Raw genomic sequence first — 25390 nt, forward strand, 5'->3', positions numbered from 1 at the left:
ATGTGACAACGTGGATACTCCCGTTAAATCGCGGCTGCTACTGTGAAGAGAGAACTCTCACAAGCCAACTCTTGAATCCGTCGAGACCCGTGAAGATCCCGGTTAGAATTGATAGTCAGTAACCCATGCTTGTCGCAAGAGGCGACTAAGGGGATCGGGTGGTCAGACGCGCTCATATGGTTGACACATGTCGTCAGATCCCTGCTGCATATATTGATGCTGTTGATCACTGGATTGTCTGGTCAAGACTCGAATATATGCAGACCGCCGCCATATTAGCTGGAATATAGCTCAGTGCAGCGTAACCGAAACTCACTGTCACATCCGATCCCGTTAGTCGACGATGTCGTTACATTCACTCAGTGGCTTGGTTATGTGTGGCCCAAGGGTGGTGGAGTCGCTATATTCACTATATTCTCTCACGCTCCCACCAATTTCGGGGTCGCATCTGGAACATCGTCGGAGGGACTGCGATTCGCTGTACAGACAGTGGTCGTAGCTAGGTTCGAATCCCGGATGTTCTGATTATATTTCTAGGTCTGCCCAATAGCTTCATCAATTAGGAAAATCTCAAAGACATTCGTCCATTTCCGGTGTCTCGTCGTCCCGTCGTGATGTTGCTGATATACTCTTCAAAAGTAGTAAGGGAACTGTACTTTGAATGTACGATTGTCGAAACTGGGAGATATATGGGATGGAATCAATGTTGATGCAATAATAACGGATGTTTGGAGAAAGCATCACCACATGGATTTCATTCAAAGCAAAGTTGTTCGGTCAGTTATCGCCTTGTTAGGTGACTGGAGTATGACATGAAAATTTCAGGTTTACAATTTTCATTCAGTAGTGTGTGATTTGACCCTGAAAACCCCGACCATGCACAGATGCAAGAAAATTATCTCAAGAACCTGAAAAACGTCAAGATTCATAAGACACCCCATGCACGTGTAGGAGGCCCCGACGTTGTGCAAGTGCTTCCAATGCTTTGAGTTTGCGTGTGGTACGGATGATGCTGCATACACAAGATGAATGTCATTGTAACGTCCCTCAATGGGTTTAGGTTCCCCTACTTTTTTTAAGAGTATATATTACGAAACTTGGCGTAAAACTAAACTCTCTCACTCAAAATAATTCGCTTGACTACTGTGTAAAGCGCCGTAAAACCGAACTCCATACCATTTGTTAGACATTGAGCTGGAATCGATTCTTCGATTTTATACGACCAGCTGGTCTTGTCCTTACAAATATACAACCTTTCAGTATCAGATTCATTAAAACAGCTAGAATCGATCTGTCGTCTTATAACAACCAAATTGCCTTTCGTATGACATAAGATCCTTACAGTGACAATAAATATTGAATAAGTCTAGAACCATTGACAATACTAATACATAGTCATGCTTCATTGAACACGCACTGTAGGGAGCTTCTGTTCAGTCCTTTGTGTAACCAACATACTTTTCTCTTGACGACGTGAAGACGAGCGTCGTCTACACCGGAGATAATCTAATCATGACATATGCTGTTTATATTTCAGTCATTGGGTCGTCTACTACATAGAGGATTCTTAACTGGCTGATAAATAACCATGCACCTCCGTGGAAGTTCGATTTCTCGTCAACACCCTACTCTGTATTGACAGAGATATCTATTTAATGTCTCTAACAAAAGATTAAAGCTAGCAGCGAACGTATACATTCAATAACATGGATAATTCATTGACGGAGGCTCGGCAACAAAGAACGCCATCGGGCTTGACAAACGACACTACGGTCGGGGACAGGAACGCTTCGAACGAGGGTGGTGGTTCTGGGGACAGAATACCAGTGACTCCTTTTCCAGAAGGGTCGGGACAAGGTTACGGAACCAAGAGGAATGACGTAATTGTCGAAGAGGACGAACCAGAGTCTAAAGAGAACTCGCGACCAGGTAGTGCCGATATCCGTGGTTTAGAAAGAGCAAGAGCTGTGAGTCGTAGAGTGAGGCCCAAACCTGTCGTCGACGATGACGTGACGACTGAGACCGACAACGCTATCGCAACTGCCGAGGCCCTTACTGAGCTCATCGAAGAACGACTTCGAAACATCCGAGGTAATTCTGATATCAGCCATCGAAGACCGTTATCTGGAACTAAGTCTCACGGTAGACCTTCAAGTGGCAGTTGTCAGACTGGTCCTCCTTTAAATGGTGACGGTACTAAGAACAGACACTGGAATGGACACAGGCTACGTCAATTAAGTGGATCACCGGACAACAACAAGAGCAAACAAGGGCGTCCATTAAGCGGAGCCAAACCCCGACCTCAGAGCGGAACACCAACCTCCCGACCAACTAGTGCTGTAGACCGTCCGAACCGTGTGCTGAGAGGCAAGGAGGCTCGTCTTAACGCGCAGAATGTAACAAAGCCGGCTGTTATCGTAAATTACAATAATTCCCGCCCATCGAGTAAACAAAATCCGATTACTGCTATCTTACACACGGGCCCCAGACCATCGTTCAGTTCCTTCTATCAGGTATCCGACACGGTGTCCAGGATACGCAAATGGAGCCAGGCTAAGTACCGGCGTCGCCAGGCCTTGGAATCAAGAGGGTCCTCAGAATCCAGAAGAAGCAAGCGTTCCACTGACTCGCGGAGGTCTCGGCACAGCAACCGACGTCTTCAGGAGATGGCTGATGCCACTGAAAATGCCGAGGAATCGGAGGCGTCTGCCAAGAGAAGGGTGAGTTTTGTTTAGATTTGTAACGAGAATGTGACAATGGTTTAACTGTACCCCACAGGATTTGGACAGTGGGGTAGGTTCGCGGTTAAAGCGTTCGCTCTTCACCCGAAAACCAGCGTTCAATTCATCGTTTGTGTGTATATCTGAAACTCATTTCTGGTAGCTTCTGCAGTCATATTGCTGGAATATTGCTAAACGTGGCGTAAAACCTATATCACTCATCCCCAACGGATAACATGGTACCTATCCACCATGTTTGTTTGACGTTGCTTACATAGCGTCATGCGACAGTGTGACGTTATTCATAAACGGGAACGCACCCCGATTGCGTTTATGTGATTAAAATTCGCAGAACTGAATATCAAACATTTACATAAGTAAAACAACTGACATCAAAATATACCATGCCTTCGAGTACAGAGTTTCACAAGGGCCAAAAAATCAATAAAAGCATAAAATCACATTTCCTTACGATACCATTAGTTCCTGGTTACTAAGGAAAGAATAAGTGAGATTAGTTTTAGGTGGTTTTTAGCACTAGTCCAGCAATACACCAGGAATGTTCTTCTGTAGGAGCTCATCACATTTACAATGGGCTATTGTTATTTTTACTCGGCTTTCGGAATTCAACTCCGTGGGGAGGATCAGGGAAACTTGGTTTTGCACGTGTGTCCAACTTCTAGGCCCCAACACCTTTTCATATTATTAGCACGTTGTTTTGTGCTGCAGTCAGTTACGTCAACACCTTATCTTCCTACGTTCAGTCTCATTTTTTGGAATACAGGTGCGGAAGAAATTACTCTGCATAGGTTGATACCGTAAGTATCAGTCCACTAACATGACGACCGAAAACTACGTTTTTCGATCCAAATTATTTTGATGTGGGGAAATCGTCAGGGCACTTCAGCCCCACCACACCTTTGCTGAGAATAAGTTGAACTGTTGAAAAATACATAGTATCATTGTGGTCAGTACCAGCATATCACCAATAACACAATCAGTAAGTGTTATGACGTGTGCCAAAGACGCTACGCTGTGATAAAGAGTGAGTAAGAACACAAACAGGCTTTACAGTGTACTCATATGGGAATTCGAACCAGGGCCTTCGGCGGAACGAGCGAATGCGTTAAACATTAGGCTACACCACCGTTCCTCTGTGACTCGACCCGTGAAGGTCCGGGGAGGCGAATAGGTCTTCAGCAACCCATGCTTGCCATAAAAGGCGATTGTACTTATCGTATGAGGCTACTAATGGGATCGGGTGGGTCAGGCTCGCTGACTTAGTTGACACGTCATCGGTTCCCAGCTGCGCAGGTCGATGCTCATGTTCTTGATCACTGGATTGTGTGGTCTAGACTGGATCATTTACAGACCACCGCAGTGTAGCTGGACTATTGTTGAGTGCGGCGTAAAACTAAACTCACTCACTGTGATTGAGAAAACAGAAATGGAGACTGGAGTCACTCTAGATCTAGCACGAGGACAGCTTCTGTTGCTAAACAGAGGGCTGAATACCTGCCTGCTCGTCACGCCAATTAACTGCTGCACCTGTAATTCATCTACATTGAGAAGCTGCAAACACTGCAATACCTGCTAGGGGCTTGTCGCAATGTTCATTTCATTGCGGAAGTTTGCTCGACTCGTTCACAATCAATCATTGTTATCTCTGATTGACATCAACACATTCTGATCAATCAGCCACTTACAACAATGGCAAAAAATATAATGCATGTTTGCTTAGATTAACACGAGGGCGGCGAGGTAGCCTTGGTGCTTAAACCGTCCATAAGTCCCGGCTTCTTACGTTGGAACTTGGCGTAATGTGAACATATTTTTGTAATTGCGGTTATCAAGATATTAGAGCTTTTAAAAGTCACGGTATGGCTGAAATATTGTCGAGGTAACTATAAATATTAACCCACCCATTTCTGGCATCCCCAATATGCTGATGCTGCAAACTACAGTGTAAAACAATACTCACTCATATTAACACAATTGCCTTTGTATTTGCAGTAATGGGGGTGGTAGGGTAGCCTTGCGGTTAGGCCGTTCGCCTGTCAAGCCGAGGACCCGGTTTGCATGCGTGAAACCCTTGTCTGGTGTCCCCCTCAGTGATATTACTTGAATCTAAATTTGGCGTAAAACCTCCTCAGTGATATTACTTGAATCTAAATTTGGCGTAAAACCTAACTCACTCACTCACATGCAGTAATGACATGAGAGCATGAAGAACATAAAATAACGCGTGGTCTTTCTTAAAAGATTATGTTGACTGACAGTGAACTTTAGTCTTACATTACCTACACTATATAACAATTTGTGTCATCTAATGAAGAATGTGACTGGTTGTATGGAATACCTTACCAAATGAATTCATTTCTCATTGTATGAGTTCACGGAAATAAAACCTCTAATAGGAGACGTATAGTGTGTGTGAACGTCAGGGCTTAGAGTGATGTTCATACACTGTTTGACTCTCACTGCCTGATTCACACCCCAAAAATCCACATATACATGTATATATTGTAGCTCAAAGCGTGGGTTTAAGTATATATGTTATCCGGTGGATAAGGCGTATAACACCTCTCATTAAAATATGTTTGTCAGAAATCTATCTGATAGTACATGTTTCATAAACATACAAGGTGTAGCACAAGGTGACCACACATCTGTTATTCTTTTTCGTTACTGGGCAAATATTTTAACTATTCTTGATATACTTTTATTCAGTTCATTAAACAGTAATGCAACGTGTCACTGCACAGGAGCTTTGGAGTAGTGGTTAAAGGGAGCGCTCGTTATGCCGGAGACCCTGGGTTCGATTCCCGACATGGGTACGCCCATTTTCTGGTATCCCCGGCCTTTATATTGGCGGAATATTGCGAAAGCTAAAACTAAACTCAGACTGATCACTACATATATTCGCTTACATAGAATTTACCTTTCTGCTTTCGAATGAGACCATTATTGGGTTTAATCATAATCATTTAGACACGATTGTCACGTGTCCGGTTTCACGAGTCTTTGTCTACGTCGTCTGTGTCGGTGATTCATCGTTGACCAGTGCCCATTTATGGTGGACACCACTTAAGCAACGTTGACGGCAAACAATCGCTGGATAGGTGTGTTCTGTACCTGGATTCCTGACCGTTTCTAGAGCTTCGGTCAACATACCGGAATATGTAGCTCTTGCAGTGCCAGTCGGCATAGGGTCCTTCTCATAAAGTGAATGGGTGAGATAGTAATGTGCCGCCCAGCCCAGGTTTGGGTTGTATACTCCCTAAAGAGCTGAGAGAAAAAATCAAGTGTACTTAGGTCCAGTGACAGGGTAAGCTGTTTTTGCTTCAGGGAATGAATTAAAGCCCATTACAAATATCCCTTTTTCATAGTATTAGTGACCCGTGATGGTTAGAATTCATCTTCGAATTCAGTGAACCATGCTTCTCTTAAGAGAGAGATAGTGATGTGCCAGAAAATAGGCGGAAATAGGAGGTGAAGCTAGCTGACTTGGTTGGCGGTTCCCAATGATGCTCTTGATGTTGATCACTGGATTGTCTGGTCATGACTCAATAGTTTACAGACCGCCGTCGTATAGATGTAACATTGCTGAGTGCGGCGTAAAAATAATCTCACTCACTCAACAGAATCACGTAGACTGCTATGATTGTATGCACAGGTGGCGGTTATATTACGGGGTGTGCAAGATACCCACCTTAGCGCAAACGGATATTCTCTATTTGATAGGGATCCAGCAATGTGTGCTTATCATTTACTAGTACACTGAGGTATATGGGATTTGCTAAGATCTTGTAAAGGGTTATGACGCTGTTTGACAGACGCACCTAATGATCAGGTCCGAATTATCGGGGTAACTGACCCAAGGTGGCGAGCAAGTGTGTGGAAAACAAAAAGATTTGTTCAGGGGTTTGTCGTGCCATTTACAACGCTGTCTGTAATACCTGTCAAGACAGATTACGTTGTTGTTGTACACAGCTTAACCTGAACAGACATCGACACTTTCCCAGACTAAGAGAAATCAATAATATATCACTAACGATATCGATCTTACGACGTCCGGCAATGAAATATGTATTCCTATGTCACGTTTCACAAAGTCCTTTAGCACACTGTTTACTGCTTTAGTTTACTACTAATTATCATGTTGCTGACACAAATATCGACCTTTGCATATGAAAGTTGTAAATGAAATTTACGGTCTTAAAACCATTGTTAGCTCTACTGTCAATCAATATGTTCCCCAATGATGAACGCAAAATACCAGAAAACTGGAAAACACTTGTACGTGACATTTCTATTAACCTCGCGATCGCTGTCCTTCTATAATTAGTTACGATGAAGAATGTTACACGTGGTGTTACATTTTCTCAGTAAAGGACAGAGTCTATTACTTTAGAGATTGAGTTCCATTCAAGATGAGAAAATGTAATCTCAAATAACATACACAGTCGAACCCCGTTTACTCGGACCCCACTTATCCGGAAACCCCGTCTTCCGGACGATTTTTATGTGAAACGAAACTCACGTTCATTAACTGTACTCGCTTAACCGGACACCGCGCTTCCGGACCCGGACGGCGAATTTTCAAACCATTCCCATATTTGTCCATTAAAAAATGATCCAGTTATCCGGACGGAAAGATCTGTGCACACGTGCATGCGTATGTGTCACGTCAATGTATATTAAAGAAACATGATTATGAAATTGCAAACGACTATGACGGCCCTGTTTGGGGTGCGTGTGCGTGTGTGTGCGTGTGTGCGTGCGTGTGTTAGCGTGTGTGGGCAAGAAAGTTGGTATTGTATTACCAACGCAATCCTTCAACTATCACAAGCAGTGAGTGGTATTAGCAAGTGTACCTATATATCAATGAATCGATTTTGACTTTGTGTGGGTTCAATGGGGTATGAACCTTCATTGAGTGAATGTCAATCGGTTTGAACGGCGGTGCTTGTGCCATTGTTCACGCAATGCTTGACGCCCAGTGTATGACGAATCGCACTGGGTGGAGGTCACAAAGCTAAAGGCAGATCTTATTGAAACTGCAAAAGATTATCTGGCGTTAGATATGAAAGCTGCACATTGTAATATGCTTTGACACTGGTGATAGCAGGTGATAGTTGGAATCGTGACACGTGTAGGGGCTGGGTGCACAAATGTTAGTAAGCGAAACACCAGTTTCAGTGATGGTTCTAAAGGATTAGTGTGCTCGCTGTTCGTGAGGAGGTGGAGTTCGAATCTTTCATGGGTATAAGTCCCATTCGCGATTCTGTTTCATTATTACACCGAATGTACATGGTGTTCCGTTCAATTTAATTCACCATTACAAAATGAGTAAGAATAGCAAACAGCGGTTGCAACGTTGACTTCTTTGAGTGACATGTTAGAAGTTTGGAAGTACAAGACTGACAAAGTTTATGGATAACAACTTCTTTATTTCGTCAGTGCATCGTTTCGGTACAGCGTCTTCTACCGTTGTCACACAGGATCACTGGATCATTCCTGCTTACTAACAGAACAAGACTCGGGAAATAAAGAAGTTGTTATCCATAAAGGTTGTATTGAAAGGCTATAACTCAAAAGGACCAGTCCACAAATTTAGCTCATTGTAAGCATTCCGACTGAAAATCACAGCAAGTGGTCAGGCAAAAAACACCCAGTTCGTCATAAGCGTATTCGTAATAAACGTAGTTTACAGTATAGCCGAAACAGCTTCTAGCCACACCAAGAGAAGTAACAATAAACTGTGCGTGTATGTTACAGTCAGATTGTGAGGTCAGTCATTTTGTGAAATGACTAAGAGGGTGAGCCATTTTGAGGCATTTTGTGTGACAAAACAATCAATATAACTCAGTCACATATCATGAAAGTTTCTTTCATCTATACGTGGTGGACAGGGGGTGTGGGGTGTGGATGCTGTGGACACAGCTAATGTCAAACAAAGAAATGCTTCAAAGCCAGGAGGAAGTGCAACAGTCGCTGTCAGAATAGTTGTAACTGTTTGTGAAAATTATTAAGTGAAATTTCATGAAATGTCTGAATTATATTGAATGTTGTTACACAAAATGACGTGAAATGGCTGACCCCCATAGTCATTTCATGAAATGGCTGAAATTTACGAAATGACTGATTTCACAATCTGGCTGTAACATTCCTCCTGGGAACTGAAGTCAAATAAAGTAGATAAACACCACGTGACTTCTTCTCTAAAAATGCCTTGAATTGACATCAGGGGCTAATATGTTGCAGTTGTGAAATGTAGAAATGTCGCACGTCGTTAGGTCGAACCTGTGGTGCATCGAACTCGTGGTTTTCCGTAAGTAAAGCATGGCCTCTGAGTATATTTGATTTAGTCATCATCTTGCGGTTATGTTGAAACTAGGATAACTCGAAATATATAGATCCTGAACACTTTCGATACAACGACTGTAGTGAGTGAATTGGGTTTTAGGCCGCTTTTACCTTCACCAATATCACGGCGGGGGTCACCAGAGATGGGCTTCACGAATTGTATCCATGGTTAATCGAACCCGGGTCTTCGATTTGACGAGCAAAAGCTTTAACCATTAGGCTACCCCACTGCCTCTGACTCACATATGTCACTGTTTCAGCGGACAAGAACCTTCGCATGGTACTCCCGTGTCATCAAGGCCGTGGTCAAGCTATGCCTGGACATGCAAAAGCTCTCGATGCAGAAAACGGAACAGACGCCAATCTCAGAGATGTACTACATCAACATCAGCGGTCCCAGCGCCGGCAACGATGACCCAACGCAACAACTGTTCTTTGACAAGTCTTGGTTTTCCAGGAAGCGAGCGGTGCGCCAAAACAGTATCAATACGAATATTAACCTCTATCTTTTGTACAATCTTTCTGAAGTTAAAGTAAAGGTTAACGTTTGAAATGTGAGGGGCAGTAGGCACTGGGTTCATCAGCCAAGTATTGTTGAGAGGTATTCGGCGGTATAGAAGAGGAATTGGTGGGAGTGGAGAGAGGGCCAGGTAATGGAGCAGAAATGGGGGCGTCGAAGTAAGGCGAGGTGAAATGAGTCAAAACATCGTACTTAGGAATATTTCAAAGCAGGTTTAGAGCAATAGGCTTGCTTGCTTGTTGTTTAACGCCGCAGTCATCTGCATGACATCGGTTTGAAAGTAATCAAGTCTGGACCAGACTATCCAGTGATCAACACATACGCGAGTGGTATACGATGTCATGTGTCAACCAAGTCAGCGAGCCTGACAATCCTGTTAGTCGCCTCTTTCGACAAGCATGGGTTACAGAAGGCCAGTACTAAGCCGGTATTTCACAGACCGGTCGTAATGTTAGATCACCTTACTGATAAGTATCTTTTATAACGACACGTACAACACGAGACGTTGAGATCTTAGGGTTGGGGATAAGTGGGATGGGCAGGGGTGGGAAGATATTTTGAAAGAATTCTTAATACAGACAGGTTTCCTACAATGCATGAAAGAACGTTTGACATCAATAATATCCCATAGGTATTTTGTTACAATACGATGATTATCCTCAAAAGATGCTGACTCAGAATGAACTGTACAATTATCTAATTGCAGTATAAAGGCAACGACTCCGATCCCGTTCTTGATTTACTTTGCCTATCCTGCAAGGGATAAAATATATTTGAATGAGTGAATGAATATTGCTAATTTCTGTACCAGACATATTACGTGTCAGGACTGGGATTAAAAAATCACACATGGTACAGATCATACTGGAATTCAAGAACGAGCGTGTAGATGGTATACGTGTATTCGTTCAATACTTTCATTGTCATTTATTCTTTCCAAATCACTACCAAAAATATTAAGCAGTTGGGATACAGGTTTGTGTTTAGACGCAATTTTCCTTTTTCTTTGGTTAAAACCATTTGGTTTGGTTTAAAATTTACGTTTGCTGATTCAACAAGTCAGTATGAATGTGTTTAATGGCGGACATCCCTTTCCCTTTACGTTGGAATCTCAATTAGCCGGTTTACATTTAAATTTACAAGTGTTGATTTATTAAATCTGTAGATGAGGATTCACTGAGAATCTGTGTCAGTAATATCTTTATTTATTGTTCAGACATCCCGAGTGCCTTTGTGGGCCCAGGCAGTCACAATCAAACACCCCAAGTTCCGCACTGAAGAGGAAGTTCAGCGGTTACATACACTTCTACTGAACATGCGCAGTTTCAAAGAGAAGTTCACCGAGGACATGCGCCTAAAGATGTGCAAGGTCATCCGGTACACTCAGTGAGTTCACTTTTTGTATTGTGTTTTACGTCTAATCCTTAATAAAGTTTTAAATTTCGAACTCTACGAGCAAACCAAATATTACTTTTGCAAGTGTGAGGAAAGGTAGGAGCTGTTCAACTGAATTCTGTATTGCGATCGCGTAACAAATGAAGAAAATATGATCTGATTCATTAAAATTCCTGGAATTCAGTTGATTATTGTTACCACTGACTGATAAGGTGCTCCGAGTTATAAATGGTGTTGAACAACCCTTGCTTGTCGTACGAGACAGCATCGGATGGTCAATTTCGCGGACTTGTGTACCGCATGTCATCAAATCCCAATTGCATAGAACGATGCTCATGAAATTTATCATAGGATTTTCTGGTCCTTATTCCATTTACAGACCGCCGTTACAGGTCGTTTGTTTGATCTACTGCCGCGTCAGCAATTTAGAGCCGGTAGTTAAATTTGTATGTTAGTCTGCATGGACCTTGGTATCAAGGATTAATAAACGACAAGGACTGGTAGACAATGAGACAGCATCCTGTGTTTGAAAGGGGTAAAAATGCAATGTTAACTTAATGGCATTTCAGGAAACACCAAAAAATTAAGTATAAGAAAGGATTAGTATAAGGAAGCACACACACGTACGCACGCATGCACGCACACACACACATACAAACACATACTATATGAAAAGTTGACAACCTCGACCACACAGCCAATTCACTGACCCCCAATATATGGCTTCCTCCAGGTGTGATGCCGGCCGGGTGATATTGAGACAGGGTCACTATGGACAAGACTTTTACTTCATCTTCACGGGGTCCGTGTTTATCCAGATCGACTTGGAGGACCCATACACCGGCACCGTCACTACCACTACAGAGAACATCATCAGGAACGGAGAATCCTTTGGGGTAAGCCTCTCCGCGTCATATTATCTCACTAATGGAGAATACACATGATAGGTCGCTGAGGAACGGAGAATCCTTTGGGGTAAGCCTCTCGACGTGATGTTATCTCACAACTGGAGAATACACATGATAGGTCGCTGAGGAACGGAGAATCCTTTGGGGTAAGCCTCTCGGTGTTATGTTATCTCACAACTGGAGAATACACATGATAGGTCGCTGAGGAACGGAGAATCCTTTGGGGTAAGCCTCTCGACGTGATGTTATCTCACAACTGGAGAACACATATGATTTGATAGGTCGCTGAGGAACGGAGAATCCTTTGGATGAGGATTGAAAATCCTTTGAGGTAAGGCCACGTGTTGTGACTGGAGGTATAAGAACGGAGAATATTTGGGAGAGGATAGTAAGTCCTTTGGGGGTAAGGCCACATGTTATGGTTTAGGAACGGAGAATCCTCTTGAATGAGGATGGTAAAATCGGGTGGTAAGACCACATGTTGTCATTTGAGGTTTAGGAACGGAGAATCCTCTTGAATGAGGATGGTAAAATCGGGTGGTAAGACCACATGTTGTCATTTGAGGTTTAGGAACGGAGAATCCTTTGGATGAGGATGGTAAAATCGGGTGGTAAGACCACATGTTGTCATTTGAGGTTTAGGAACGGAGAATCCTTTGGATGAGGATGGTAAAATCGGGTGGTAAGACCACATGTTGTCATTTGAGGTTTAGGAACGGAGGATCCTCTTGAATGAGGATGGTAAAATCGGGTGGTAAGACCACATGTTGTCATTTGAGGTTTAGGAACGGAGAATCCTCTTGAATGAGGATGGTAAAATCGGGTGGTAAGACCACATGTTGTCATTTGAGGTTTAGGAACGGAGAATCCTCTTGAATGAGGATGGTAAAATCGGGTGGTAAGACCACATGTTGTCATTTGAGGTTTAGGAACTGAGAATCCTCTTGAATGAGGATGGTAAAATCGGGTGGTAAGACCACATGTTGTCATTTGAGGTTTAGGAACTGAGAATCCTCTTGAATGAGGATGGTAAAATCGGGTGGTAAGACCACATGTTGTCATTTGAGGTTTAGGAACGGAGAATCCTCTTGAATGAGGATGGTAAAATCGGGTGGTAAGACCACATGTTGTCATTTGAGGTTTAGGAACGGAGAATCCTTTGGATGAGGATGTCAAATCCTCTGAGGATATCGCAAAGAAACACAAAAAGCGTTCTCGTATTCCCACCTGTTAAAGAAATATCCGACAGTTAATGAGCAGAGGGAGCGTCATGTGACATGACGTCATACGTGCCTGATGCTGATGGCTTTCTCTTTGATTTTACCAGGCGGCAAGAAGTACAATGAAGCGCCCATAAAATGATGCAGACACGTGTTAGTGGACAAACAAATTTAATGATGCATACCATTACGTTATAGTTGTTGTTTAAGAATTCTCTTCCCAGTCTGTGCCGAATATCCATGCGCAGGCGCGTCTATGGCAAAATTCTTGAAAACAGGGATGAATATACAGTGCAACTTATATATTGGTCAAATATTACACGTGTTATATTTGAGCTTACACTTTCTCAGTAAAGTACAGACTCTGTACTTTTGTTGGGTTCAGTTCCTTAAAGTCAGGCACCTAATCACCAGCACACACACAAAGTCAGCCCTCTAACCCACTCATCCACCGCTGTTTCCTGATAACAGGGAGTCTCCACTGTCTGATAACACTTGATAAAACAATCACGCTCGGTCACTCTCATCCAACCCAAGCCAACAAATTAATCCCCAAACAAGGGAAGATAAGCCTGGCTTGATTAAAACGCCGTATCGATAAGTTACAAATCAGATTAAATCATTCCTACACGCTGCATCACTCTCCCGAGGGAATACATGTTTGGTTCCGATCCCATAATCCCCCTTTCTCCAGCATCTTCCGGTGTGCACAGGTCAAATGTCCTTGAACGTCACGGACTTTGGTAACACCTACGTGTTGTTGGTCGTTAAAGATTCATTCACTCATCTCATTTGTGTTTTGATACCATAGTACTTCTGAAAACGCAGCGTAAACAAAGCGTTGGCCTCAGTGATCGCTTGAATTAAGTTAGAATAAATAGAGCGTGTAAATGAAATGAATATTTTATGATTCAACAATCACTGCTCCTTGTGTTCAAAGAAGGAAGGACCAAACCGTAGTGACCGATAATTGTATCCGAATCTTAGTTTTCCCTATTGATACAAATTATGGACAAGGTAAGTGTACATTTTTGTGAAATGTTATTTGTTTAATACAATGATACTGCTAAACAGAGTCGTTGGCAACTAGTATTAATCAATAGTGTCGGAGAAACACACACCACTCACTGAGAATCGTTAATATTGTATTATAAATACACCTTATCTTCGTCAAATGTTCTAAAATAGTCTAATTAATTATGTTTTATTTTAATTTTAGCACACTCTACAGAGACTCAATTTTAACATATCAAAACATACAGAACACCTTTATTGCACATGTACCATCACAAATATACTACTAACCCAACAACCATCTTCAATCATGAATTACTAACGCATTCTTGAAGGTCGTACAGAAAGTTTTAGGGGAACTACGACCATATCAATTTACACAGATAGTTATCATTAATTACGTTCTTCGCGTAACACATGGACAGGTAATATAAGGTGATTAAGATTTGGGGGAGATATCTCATATTACCCCTGGCATCAGATCAGCGTTCCAGTTGTAGCAATGGAGATCATATATGGCGTGCTTGATACCTTACCTTGTAAACATGGGTCTTTGTTTAGAGAGCACATGTCAAAGGTAGGTTTAATTACAGGTATGTTTGTATATTTTTTATTCTACTGATTATTTGTCTAGTGACGGTTTCTGTGTCATAGGTCAGGATGACTGAAAGTGGTCCGCTTAGGGACTTCGTCCTTATCAGGGATGGGAATATATTCTAGGAATAGGGTGGCCAAACGTGATTTTTGTCTTAAATGTGTGTTCATAAACTGTATCTCTGCTCATAAATTGTATCTCTTGCAAAAAGTAACTTGTTGTTAAGAAGAGTCCCACACCAAACACTCAGAAGGGAAAATATATGATCAATATGTCTGAATAGTCAACTGTGGGAAATTGGTTCCTGTTTCCTTAACGCCTTCATACCTGTTTGGAATATGTATTTTAATATGTATATATATGGACGTGTGACCTTCATATATAATAAAGATTTGAGAGAGTGAGTGAGTGAGTTTAGTTTTACGCCATGCTCAGCATTATTCCGGCTATATGATGGCGGTCTGTAAATAATAAAGTCTGGACCAGACAAGCAGTGATCAACAGCATGAGCAATTGGGAACCGATATCATGTGTCAACCAAGTCAGCGAGTCTGACCACCCGATCCCGTTAGTCTCCTCTTACGCCAAGCATAGTTGCATTTTATGGCAAGCATGGATTGCTGAAGACCTATTCTACTCTGGACATTCACGTGTCGATAAAGATTTGATGATGATGATGATGATGATGTTGTTGTTGATGATGATGATGTTGTTGTTGATGATGATGATGAATAGTCTCTATGTTTTATCAATTTATCATGTTTCCAATATATATCGAGAGGAATGAAATTAATTTACTCTCAGAAGGTATTGACGTTGTCATGTATTTGAAAGTTGTCTCGTAATATTCACAAAAATAATAGATGTAGATCAAATAATCAGTCAGACAGAAATAGATTCGGATGTGTTGGGTTGTATTATTATTTTGGTTGTTTATATATTTTCACATTTCAAACAGTAGAGTTTAAAAATGAATTAATTTTTTAAGAACATTTGTGGGAAAAAAATATCCCACTGGGAATGTGTTCATTTCACAGTTTATGATAAATTCATTTGCTATCTTTCTTAAAATACATCCTGACCCATTTTTGAGTTGGCAGTTCAAAGAAATATTTATCAGCACATAAATATTTGAGATGAAAACGTTTGATTATTTTCAAATAATTTTATCTCATTTTTTTTGCCATTTTATTTCAGCAAATTCAAAGAGATGTTTGTCAGTGATAAAACATTTGAGATAAAGATGACTGTCATTTTCAATTGATATAATCTTACCTATTCGTTATGTGTATGTTTATGAGATCAAAAGCTGTTAATCAATTTAAAATGTTGATTATTTAATTTCAGTTTTAAAAATGGACACAAAAACTTTCTTGATAAGACATTGACTCTTGTAGTATCCGTGGTCGAGTCCTTTAAGTAAGTATTCACCTTACGGTAGTCGTAAAACTCATATTGTTTCTTGGTAGCGGCACCAGTGCAGTGAGAGATTTATGACAGGTATCTTCATGACTTCATTTATTCAACGTCGACAGAGAACTATATTGACGACTGTGTACTAAAAACGTTTTTAATTATTTCAAATCGATAATATAATGTTTGAGGTTCATAATGTTGAAACAAAAACGCATGGTGTTTGTCGGTGTTTTAACAGTTATCTATTTGTTGTCAACAATGGCTTGCATTCATAAGTGTAAGACTGACATATTTGAACTTTCCTACTTTAGTATCAACTGAGTGTAATGCTCCAAAATAGATTTTGGATGCTTCGTGTTTGTAATGCTAATCTAAAACGTTTGATCATTATTGACGTCATACTATCTGACGAACAAACGTCGTTGATCACTCCTTTGTCAAACGTTATGTTAACAGTCTGTGGTGTAGATTTCAATACATCCAGTCAGCATCATTCGACTTGGTCGTTGAAACAGTCTGCTGTACTGTATGGCTGTGTGGTAGTGGAGGAGTTCAGGATCCAGTAACCGCTCGCATGTCTTAATCCCGTTTCGTCCTGATCGTGTTTCTGGGATTGTAAATAACACCCGTGGTCTTACAAAAGTCGCAAACATGTAAAACCTGCATCATTTGATGTTGTTGTTGTTTTTGTTGCTGTTGTTGTTGTTGATGATGATGGTGGTGATCACTGGGGGGAGTATTCAACTCATGCAGACTGTAAGACGCAACGAGTTATCATGTAGCCGTATACTCAAAAAGTCCCCATTTGCTACAAGGCGAACTGGGACACATAGCCACACTATTTTCTCCAATGATACTGCACGTTAGTATACCAGCAACAAGGTGTCTGCACGTTAGTATACCAGCAACAAGGTGTCTGCACGTTAGTATACCAGCAACTAGGTGTCTGCACGTGTTCGTGTGTCCACTATCTGTCCGACGTTCCTTCCACATCTGGGACGATTGTTTAGGCTAGTGGTTAAAGTGTGATTGCTGATTTCCGTATTATACGACGAGGGCTCAGTTGCACAAAGCGATCTTAGTGTCACGACGGTTGCAGCTCCCATTCTCTTCCACAAGCTTAAGATTGTCGCAGCACTAAGACAGCTTAGTGCATCTAGGCCCATTTCATCAACTGATCCAGTTTTCTATTAAATGACCATGTTAAAGAACAACCGTTTCCATCACGTGACCATAACTCTGCCGTGAATGCATTGTCAGTATTACGTACACGTACGCATGCATACATATACATCTACGTAAACATCAGAAGCTACACCATAGTGTGGGTGATGTTGCTGTGTGTTTGTCGGATCCCATGATATTCACATGGGTTTCCACACATCCTGGTTGAAACAGTAGCACAGCAACCATAATCATCATTGCTGATAATACTGATCACTGGATTATCAGGTCCCTTGTTTACAGATCCATATGGCACAAGTAATGTTGAAGCGTTAGGCAACAAACAATAAAATAACAAAAGTAGTATGACTGACAGATACTACTGGTAGAGCAAGACGTTACTACCGTTTTTCCTCACACAAATTACCATTGCTAATTTTCAGTGAGTAATCCATATGATATTCTTCCATCCGTTTCCTGTTAACCCAGTGGCCGCTGTTGTGGCCCATAGTCGCGACTGATTCTTTTCCGGTATTGACCTTTTGAGATAACCTGTGTGATTCTGTTCCCAGGAGATCGCCCTGATGGGAGACGGGGAGAGATCGGCCTGTGTGATCTGTCGGGAGCCGACGGAGTTGTTCCAGATCGACAAGACCACCTTCATGGATGTGTGTCCAGGGATATTCAAGGTGGAGCTGTCAGAGAAAATGGCGTTTGCAAAGTAAGCACTGTTGTCTCTCTAGTACAGAATATATTTACTTACTAATGATTCTACAAGGCAAATGGTACTGACAATGTCATATATTGTGGGGTGTAATAATGATTCTACATACCAAATGGTACTGACAATGTCATATATTGTGGGGTGTGGTAATGATTCTATATACCAAAGTGATACTGACAGTGTCATACATTGTGGGATGTAATAATGATTCTACATACAAACTGGTACTGCCAATGTCATATATTGTCGTGTGTAATAATGATTCTACATACCAAATGGTACTGCCAATATCATATATTGTGGCGTGTAATAATGATTCTACATACCAAATGGTACTGATAGTGTCACATATTATGGGGTGTAATAATGATTCTACATACCAAATGGTACTGACAATGTCATATATTGTGGGGTGTAATAATGATTCTACAAGGCAAATGGTACTGACAATGTCATATATTGTGGGGTGTAATAATGATTCTACATACCAAATGGTACTGACAATGTCATATATTGTGGGGTGTAATAATGATTCTACATGCCAAATGGTACTGACAATGTCACATATTGTGGGGTGTAATAATGATTCTACAAGTATGAGCAAAAACAGCAGTTGCAACCGCGAAAGTTCGTTCGCAGTGCCACTCAGATTTGGAGGAAATCATGCAGACAAACTGACAGGTCGGAAACTTTTAAAAAATACATGCACTCCTACCTCCTTCAGAGTTCCTCTGCATCATTTGTACTGCCATGTTTAATCAGTTAGATTATTTGGAAAAGCGAAAGTTGTTCGCTGAACTTTCCAGCGTAGACACTGGATAAAAAGCCAGACAAGGGAGGTAATAAATTCATCCGACAGGGCGGTAGATGCATCCATGATATAGTGGAGAGTTATCAGAACGTATACCCTGGAGATATCGAGGATCTCGGTATCGATATCTTGCAGCTTTTTTCCCGCCGATATTGTCACAGTAAACACGCCGCGGAGTAATTCCCCGTCTTGTTATTCTCCGGGACTACATTTGAAATCTTTTTCGTAGCCATCGCGAGACTTTGCAGACGACACAACAAAAACAAATTTAGAGTTATCTCCCTTCCATCGATGTGCATTCAACATCGGTAATTTCTGCCTGATTTAATGCTACTCGAGATAAAGAAGAACTACCACGAAGTACCGAATGAGATGCCATTAGCAGCGGGGTACATTGCAATGCATCTCGCTGTTAAGTGGGGAACATTGAAAACAATAGAAAAGCACTTATAGCCAATCACAAAACGACATTTATGTATGAGGTAAGATAATATATTTTATGACGTCACAGTATATAACTGTTGACATGAAGTGAGTGAAATGTATATCGACACTGCAGTAGTCCCCATCTATATGAACCCGAAATGTCACATATTAAATCAATATGAAATTCATATACATGCTTTTAGGAAGACAACAAGAGCCCGGTGATTATTTTAGTAAGAGAATAAGATTCTTGTTTGTACATAAATTTGTTTTCAAAGTGGCGAGTTTTGAAATAACCTGAAAGGTATATGTATCTGTAAATACTCGCCGGGAAAACGACACATTTATAGAACTACTCACTTATATCTGACAACACCTGTTTTCTTCTGCTTTAGGAGGTTTCCCATCTTCAATGGCTGGGACCCTGAGCAGTTTGAGAGCCTGTGCTTCAACTCGCAGGTGCTCTATATCCCCCACGGTCGCACCATAGAGCAGGACTGGTCAAAGGCCAACTACGTGTATTTCGTCATGACCGTAAGTAGATCGTTTAAAGGCATCCTCGGCAACCAGGACATCCTGGGTTGCAGAGTCAAAGACCGAGCAAAGCGGTTCGAATCCCTTTTTGGATAATATTTTTAAAAATAAAAATCAAGACTTTGTATATTGTTTATATATGTTATGATTAACATATATTTCAAATTTGAACGATAGCAGTGAAGATATGAAAAAGAGAAAATTCTACCCCTACATCCATTAGTATTTATGTAATGAGTTATTGTCCATACAGAGATTCGAACCTTTGTGGACCGAGCTCTACATGTTGGCCGCACCGTGTCGTAATTCCATGGGTAACGCTAAAAAATAAATATCTTAGTCTTATGTTTACGATTTAATTTATGTCATATTATTGACTGATATTGGGAGCATGATAATCTATCTCACAGTCCTTGAATCACATTATTTTCCCTTTCGCCCAGCCGAACCTACGTCACTAAAAGATGCATGTGTGGGTTTCCTCAAGTTCAGGTTCTGAATCTCCTATCTCACTCCGGATCTTTTTCAATTTGAAAAGAGACATTTTTATCAAGGTTACATATATTCAGAGACTAAGCGTCACTATAGGAAAGTTGATTTCAAGTCTTCTAAGGCAACGTTCGCTATGCCGAGTCGTGTCCTGTAGTACTGGGTTGAGATACACCTTGGCGAGATTACTTTTGAGGGTTTGTAAAATAGTATTCGTGGGTTTGCCCAAAGAGGTCAACATCTGAGACCTGTTTCACTTCGGACTTCCTTCTAACATCAACCTGACAACATGTGGTATTCCTGGAATATTGTTTGAAGCGGCATAAAACCAAACTCACTCACTCTTTACGTCTTAAGTCACCGTGAAATAATAAACTGCTTCTTATCTGAATTTTGGATGATCAGTACCAATACGTGGATTGGTTTTTTTGTGTACCTAGGGCCGGGTGTCGTTGCTGAAGCGGTTCAGTGTCAGCGACATGCTGGACCTGACGGCCAAAGGCATGATGGACAAGGAACTGCACTACCGGAAGCCGGAGAATGAGGAGGTCGGGGGAGGGAAGAAGAAACAAGCCTGTGTAGGCTGCCTTAGGGAAGGAGAAAGCACGGTGAGGGTAGAGGTGATGCAGGGGGTGGAGATTAGGGAAAGGTTCGGGGGAGGGATGTTTGAACAGCAGACTTATGATATTCAGTCCCAGAAAAAATATCTACCATATAACCAAAAAGTATAAATACACTATAGCAGGCTCAAGAGGAAATTTATTCCCCGTTGGAAGGAAACTTATTTCCCGTCGGGGTAGCCCAGAACTGCCCAGTTATTCTACGCTTGAGGTGAAGTAAGAATGACTGGGTTTCAGGGTAGATCATGCTATTGATCACTGGATTGTCTGGTCCAGGCTTGATTATTTTCCTGTGGTGTCTGTCATTCGTATTATCAACTGACTGGTTAGTAACAATTAAAGCAAAGACACAAGAGTCTGTGGACTAGGCCAGATGAAGTTACATAACCGTCGTTGTAGGACCTGCGTCTGCTGTCGCTGGAGCCCTCCTCCTCCATCGTTCCCATCACACTGTTAAGTGAAGGTGTCAAGGTGCTCAGGGTTGCTGTGAGGACATTCAAGAGGATGTGTCCGAGGAGGCAGGTCGAGGACTACCTGAAAAAGGACTACACACCCATTGAGTGAGTGTGTTTCCATGATAAGAATAAATAAGGTTGACCAAATAATTCAAATACAAATACTGGAGTTACTACTTTACACATTTATATCCCTTTTTGCTTTTTTGCTTGTGGTTATCAGCCCAGTGGTGGTGTGGTAGTATAACCTAGTGGTTAAAGCGTTGGCTTGTCATGCCGAAAAGCCTGGTTCGATTCCTCACATAGGTGCAATGTGTGACGCACATTTCTGCTGTCCACCGCCATGATATAGCTGTGATATTGCTAAAAACGACGTAAAACAATACTAACTCATTAGCCCAGTGGTTAAAGCGTTTGCTTCTCACATTGAGGATCGGGTTCGATTCTTGATTTGGGTGCAGTCTGGGAAACCTAACGCTTGTGTTTCCGGACGTGATGTTGATAGAATATTAATAGCAGGGGCATAAAACAACACCCACCCACATGTGATTATGAAGCCTGATACATCAGGGTGGCCTGCATGCATGTTAAAAAGTTACTCACTCACTCACCTTCTCTACTGGTGCAGTATCCCATCGAACTCGGAGATCTGCGAGAAGGTATTCAAGGACACCATCTGGACGTCGTACAAGAAGAGCGTGGTGCGGACGGTAGAGTTGGAACAGTCCGGGTTCGCCATCGCCCACCTACCCGCCACGGTAAAGGGGACCAGTGGGTGGGCTCGGTGGCCTGGGTTTGATGACGAAGCTGAGGAAAAAACAGGGCGACTTACCTCTAAGAACACCAGATCATATGTGAGTAGTGAGCAGGTTTTGTGTTATGAACTGTACATATCTTATTTCACTACTATGTATGTAATGGGCGTTTACTATGATGTTAACAAGCCTCAACACTAAACCGTGACGAAAAGGATCCGAATCTCAAGCGCAGGTCTTTGTCTCGAGTAAGGGACGCAACTCTGCGCAGCTAATCGTGGTGCCTTGAGGGCGATATTAGGCACCTTTTGACCGGTCTCGCCCTAAAACGAGACCATCGTGATGTTTCAGACAGCAGATGCCCGTTTCACAAAGAGATTGTACCGTGAGGTACGAGCACTGCAATCGGGTTGTGAAACAGGCCCCAGGCCCATTTATGTCCTTTATATGTGACGTCGGAATTACGAAAGGTCTGGGTCAGGGTTTTCGAACCTCTCTTAGCGCTAAGAGTGCCATACATTAACATTAACTTACGACTATCTTAGCGTTAAGAGAGCTTTGAAAATCTAGACCCTGTTCTATTATTGCGAAACTGATTTTGGTTTCGATTATCCAGCCTCATGTAAGTATGTCGAGTTTTGATTAAGGTAATATTTATTGGTAATTTTATCAGAGAATTAATAAATAATAATAAAGAGATACTTTTGGAGATAAATATTTGTCTATGATTATGTAATTATGCTGTTACAAGTAATTATATGTGTACAAGTTACATAATAGAAAGTGGTTTTAAATAATATTTTCCTAGTTCTCAGAACAATGAATGTTTGTTTAACTGCCATTTCCTTTCGTTTCCGTCATGTTTGTTGTGAGAGAACGCGCCATCGAAACCGCGAAACCTGCCTCGGAGATGGTTTCGAAGTTTCAAAACCCAGTTTTAGCTTTCGACGAATTCGAGTGCAGGGTTTTTCCAGAAATCCAAACCTGTTTAACATGAACGAATAGTCCCCTGAATTCAGTATATCGGGCTGGCCCGCGAATGCATGACAAAAGAGAACTAAGTAGGCTTAAAGCTGGACGTACACAAGAAAGGGCGGTAGTGGTTAAGGCGTTCGCTCTTCACATCGAAGACCCGAGTTCGATTCCTCACATGTGTACAATTTGTGAAGTCCATTTCTGGTGTCCCTGGAGTGAGTGATATTGCTGAAGTAAAACCATACGCACCCACTCATTCAGGTACGCAACAAAACTATGAAACGTGCTCGCAGACCATGCAGTGCAATCGATTTTGGAGTCGAACCAGTGACAAGCGGATTTTGGGTATGTTAAGCGACATAACTCAGCAAAGTTTATTGTCGTCCATTGTCGGAATATGACATGATTAATATACATGAAAATATGATGTGTTCATGAAAATGATACATTTAGTATCATCTTTCAGGTCGATCCCTTCTTTGTGGTAAAAACTCCTAAAGGGAAGATTCGTCCTGAGTTACCAGTCCAAAAGAGGACGACTGAAAGGAGTAGAGAAGTGAAGCGTGACGTCATTGTGGAGACTGAAGAGGAACACGGAATTCTCCCTATTGTCATACACAATGACCGCTCCCTAATCAGCAAACCGCGTGGTGTGACAAACGGAATGGAGTTGAGGACAAGCGTTAGTCGGTTGATACGGGACGAGGAGATGAAGTCCCAGCTTCTGAACTCCAGTGCTAAGAGTGTATTCTTGACGGAGCCAGAGAAGGAATGTGGTGGCGAATAACGAAGTGAATGTTGTGTGTATGTACCTGGACGTAATACTCAGGATTCGGCGAGCTATATTGATGGAGTCGTGTTGTGAATTGTGTTACATGGAGCTTACTGAAGCCGGATAGGTTACAGGTGAACCGAATGGTGGAGCCATGTTACATGTAGGTTACAGTTAGCTTTAGAGGAGCAATGTTACGTGTAGGTTACGGGAGAACCGTGGTGGATCCTTGTGACCTGTAGGTTATGGGTGAGCTTTGGTGAAGCCATATGACACCTAGGTAACGGATGTTCACAAGTATGGTGGAGCCATGTGGCATGTACGTTACGGGAGAACGAGGGTGAAGCCATCTAACACGTAGGTAACGGGTGAAGTATGGTGGAGCCATGTGGCATGTACGTTACGGGAGAACGAGGGTGAAGCCATCTAACACGTAGGTAACGGGTGAAGTATGGTGGAGCCATGTGACGTACGTTACGGGCAAACGAGGGTAATCCCATGTGACATGTACCTTATGAGCCATGTAACGTAAATGTCACGTGACAACTGTGTCAGAGACATGTTACGTATTTTACGACCTACGGTGAATCAATGTTACATGTATGTTACGGGTGGACTGTATGGAAGCTACGTAACCCCTTAACAGGTGAACTGTGTTGGATCTGTGTGACATTTTGTGATTTCTTCTCAGCCGTTTGTGTTCCATGTGGAAATACTCCCAATATAGGATTAATGTGGAATTATGCTTCTAACGTCCATGGGAGGAAGGCATTGTTATGCATACTCCATAAAGTGAAACCCCTATAATTCGAACTGGAAATACGCAATTTATCCATTTCCTACACATCGGGTTGTGTGTCATTAACAGCGGAAGATGGTCCGGATTAGGGGGTGCAGATTATCGTTCAGAACTGACGGTGTCTTTACTACAAAGGTTCCACTTCATTCATTTCATGTTAATCTCGTGTCTTTTAAGAAAAATGTGAATTAATAAGATTTTGTTTGAATATGTAACACGGATATGTGTAGGAAACCGATAGATATAGTATGACTGACGGGACATAAAACCAGGTCTGAAGATAGGTGAAAGTGACGATGTACATTATCACTAACAGTAACAACAGCCGGACATCTCAACCAGCATTGTCTGAAGACATTGTTATGAAGACAGTTCATCGATGAATCAGCACCACTTTTAATTCAATGTTCTTCTGTAACAGTCTCTCGATCAGTACGTTCAAGGATTTGTTTACAGAGAATGCGCGTTTGCAGAATGTTCCTCACGTCCCCAACGCTTGTTTTGAACAACTTCCTTTACTAATGGCAATTCTGACGCATGTAATCTGAATGCTCATTGGTCTGAAAATTCGACGGTTCCCATCTCGAGGAAAGCAGGCGGCTTCTTGATTGGTTGGTTAAAAATAGCAGCAGTGATGGAGGAATGGAGAGTATACACGACTTACACGATGTAATGACTCGGTGAATGAGTTTAGTGCGGTAGATTGATA

At 41.8% G+C, this 25390-nt stretch overlaps 1 protein-coding gene across 1 annotated transcript; it reads left to right on the plus strand.

Moving 5' to 3' along the window:
- Positions 1-1706: 1706 nt before the first annotated feature.
- Positions 1707-24085, plus strand: LOC137262046 (uncharacterized). The gene is made up of 10 exons (XM_067799837.1): positions 1707-2720; positions 9350-9556; positions 10826-10995; positions 11738-11900; positions 17894-18042; positions 19678-19816; positions 20746-20913; positions 21325-21485; positions 22009-22234; positions 23577-24085. The coding sequence occupies exons 1-10, from the start codon at positions 1707-1709 to the stop codon at positions 23895-23897; spliced, it is 2718 nt and encodes a 905-aa protein (XP_067655938.1). The 3' UTR covers positions 23898-24085.
- The last annotated feature ends 1305 nt before the right edge of the window (positions 24086-25390 follow it).

The sequence above is a fragment of the Haliotis asinina genome, chromosome 14 (assembly GCF_037392515.1).
Source record: "Haliotis asinina isolate JCU_RB_2024 chromosome 14, JCU_Hal_asi_v2, whole genome shotgun sequence".
Lineage (NCBI taxonomy): Eukaryota > Metazoa > Mollusca > Gastropoda > Lepetellida > Haliotidae > Haliotis > Haliotis asinina.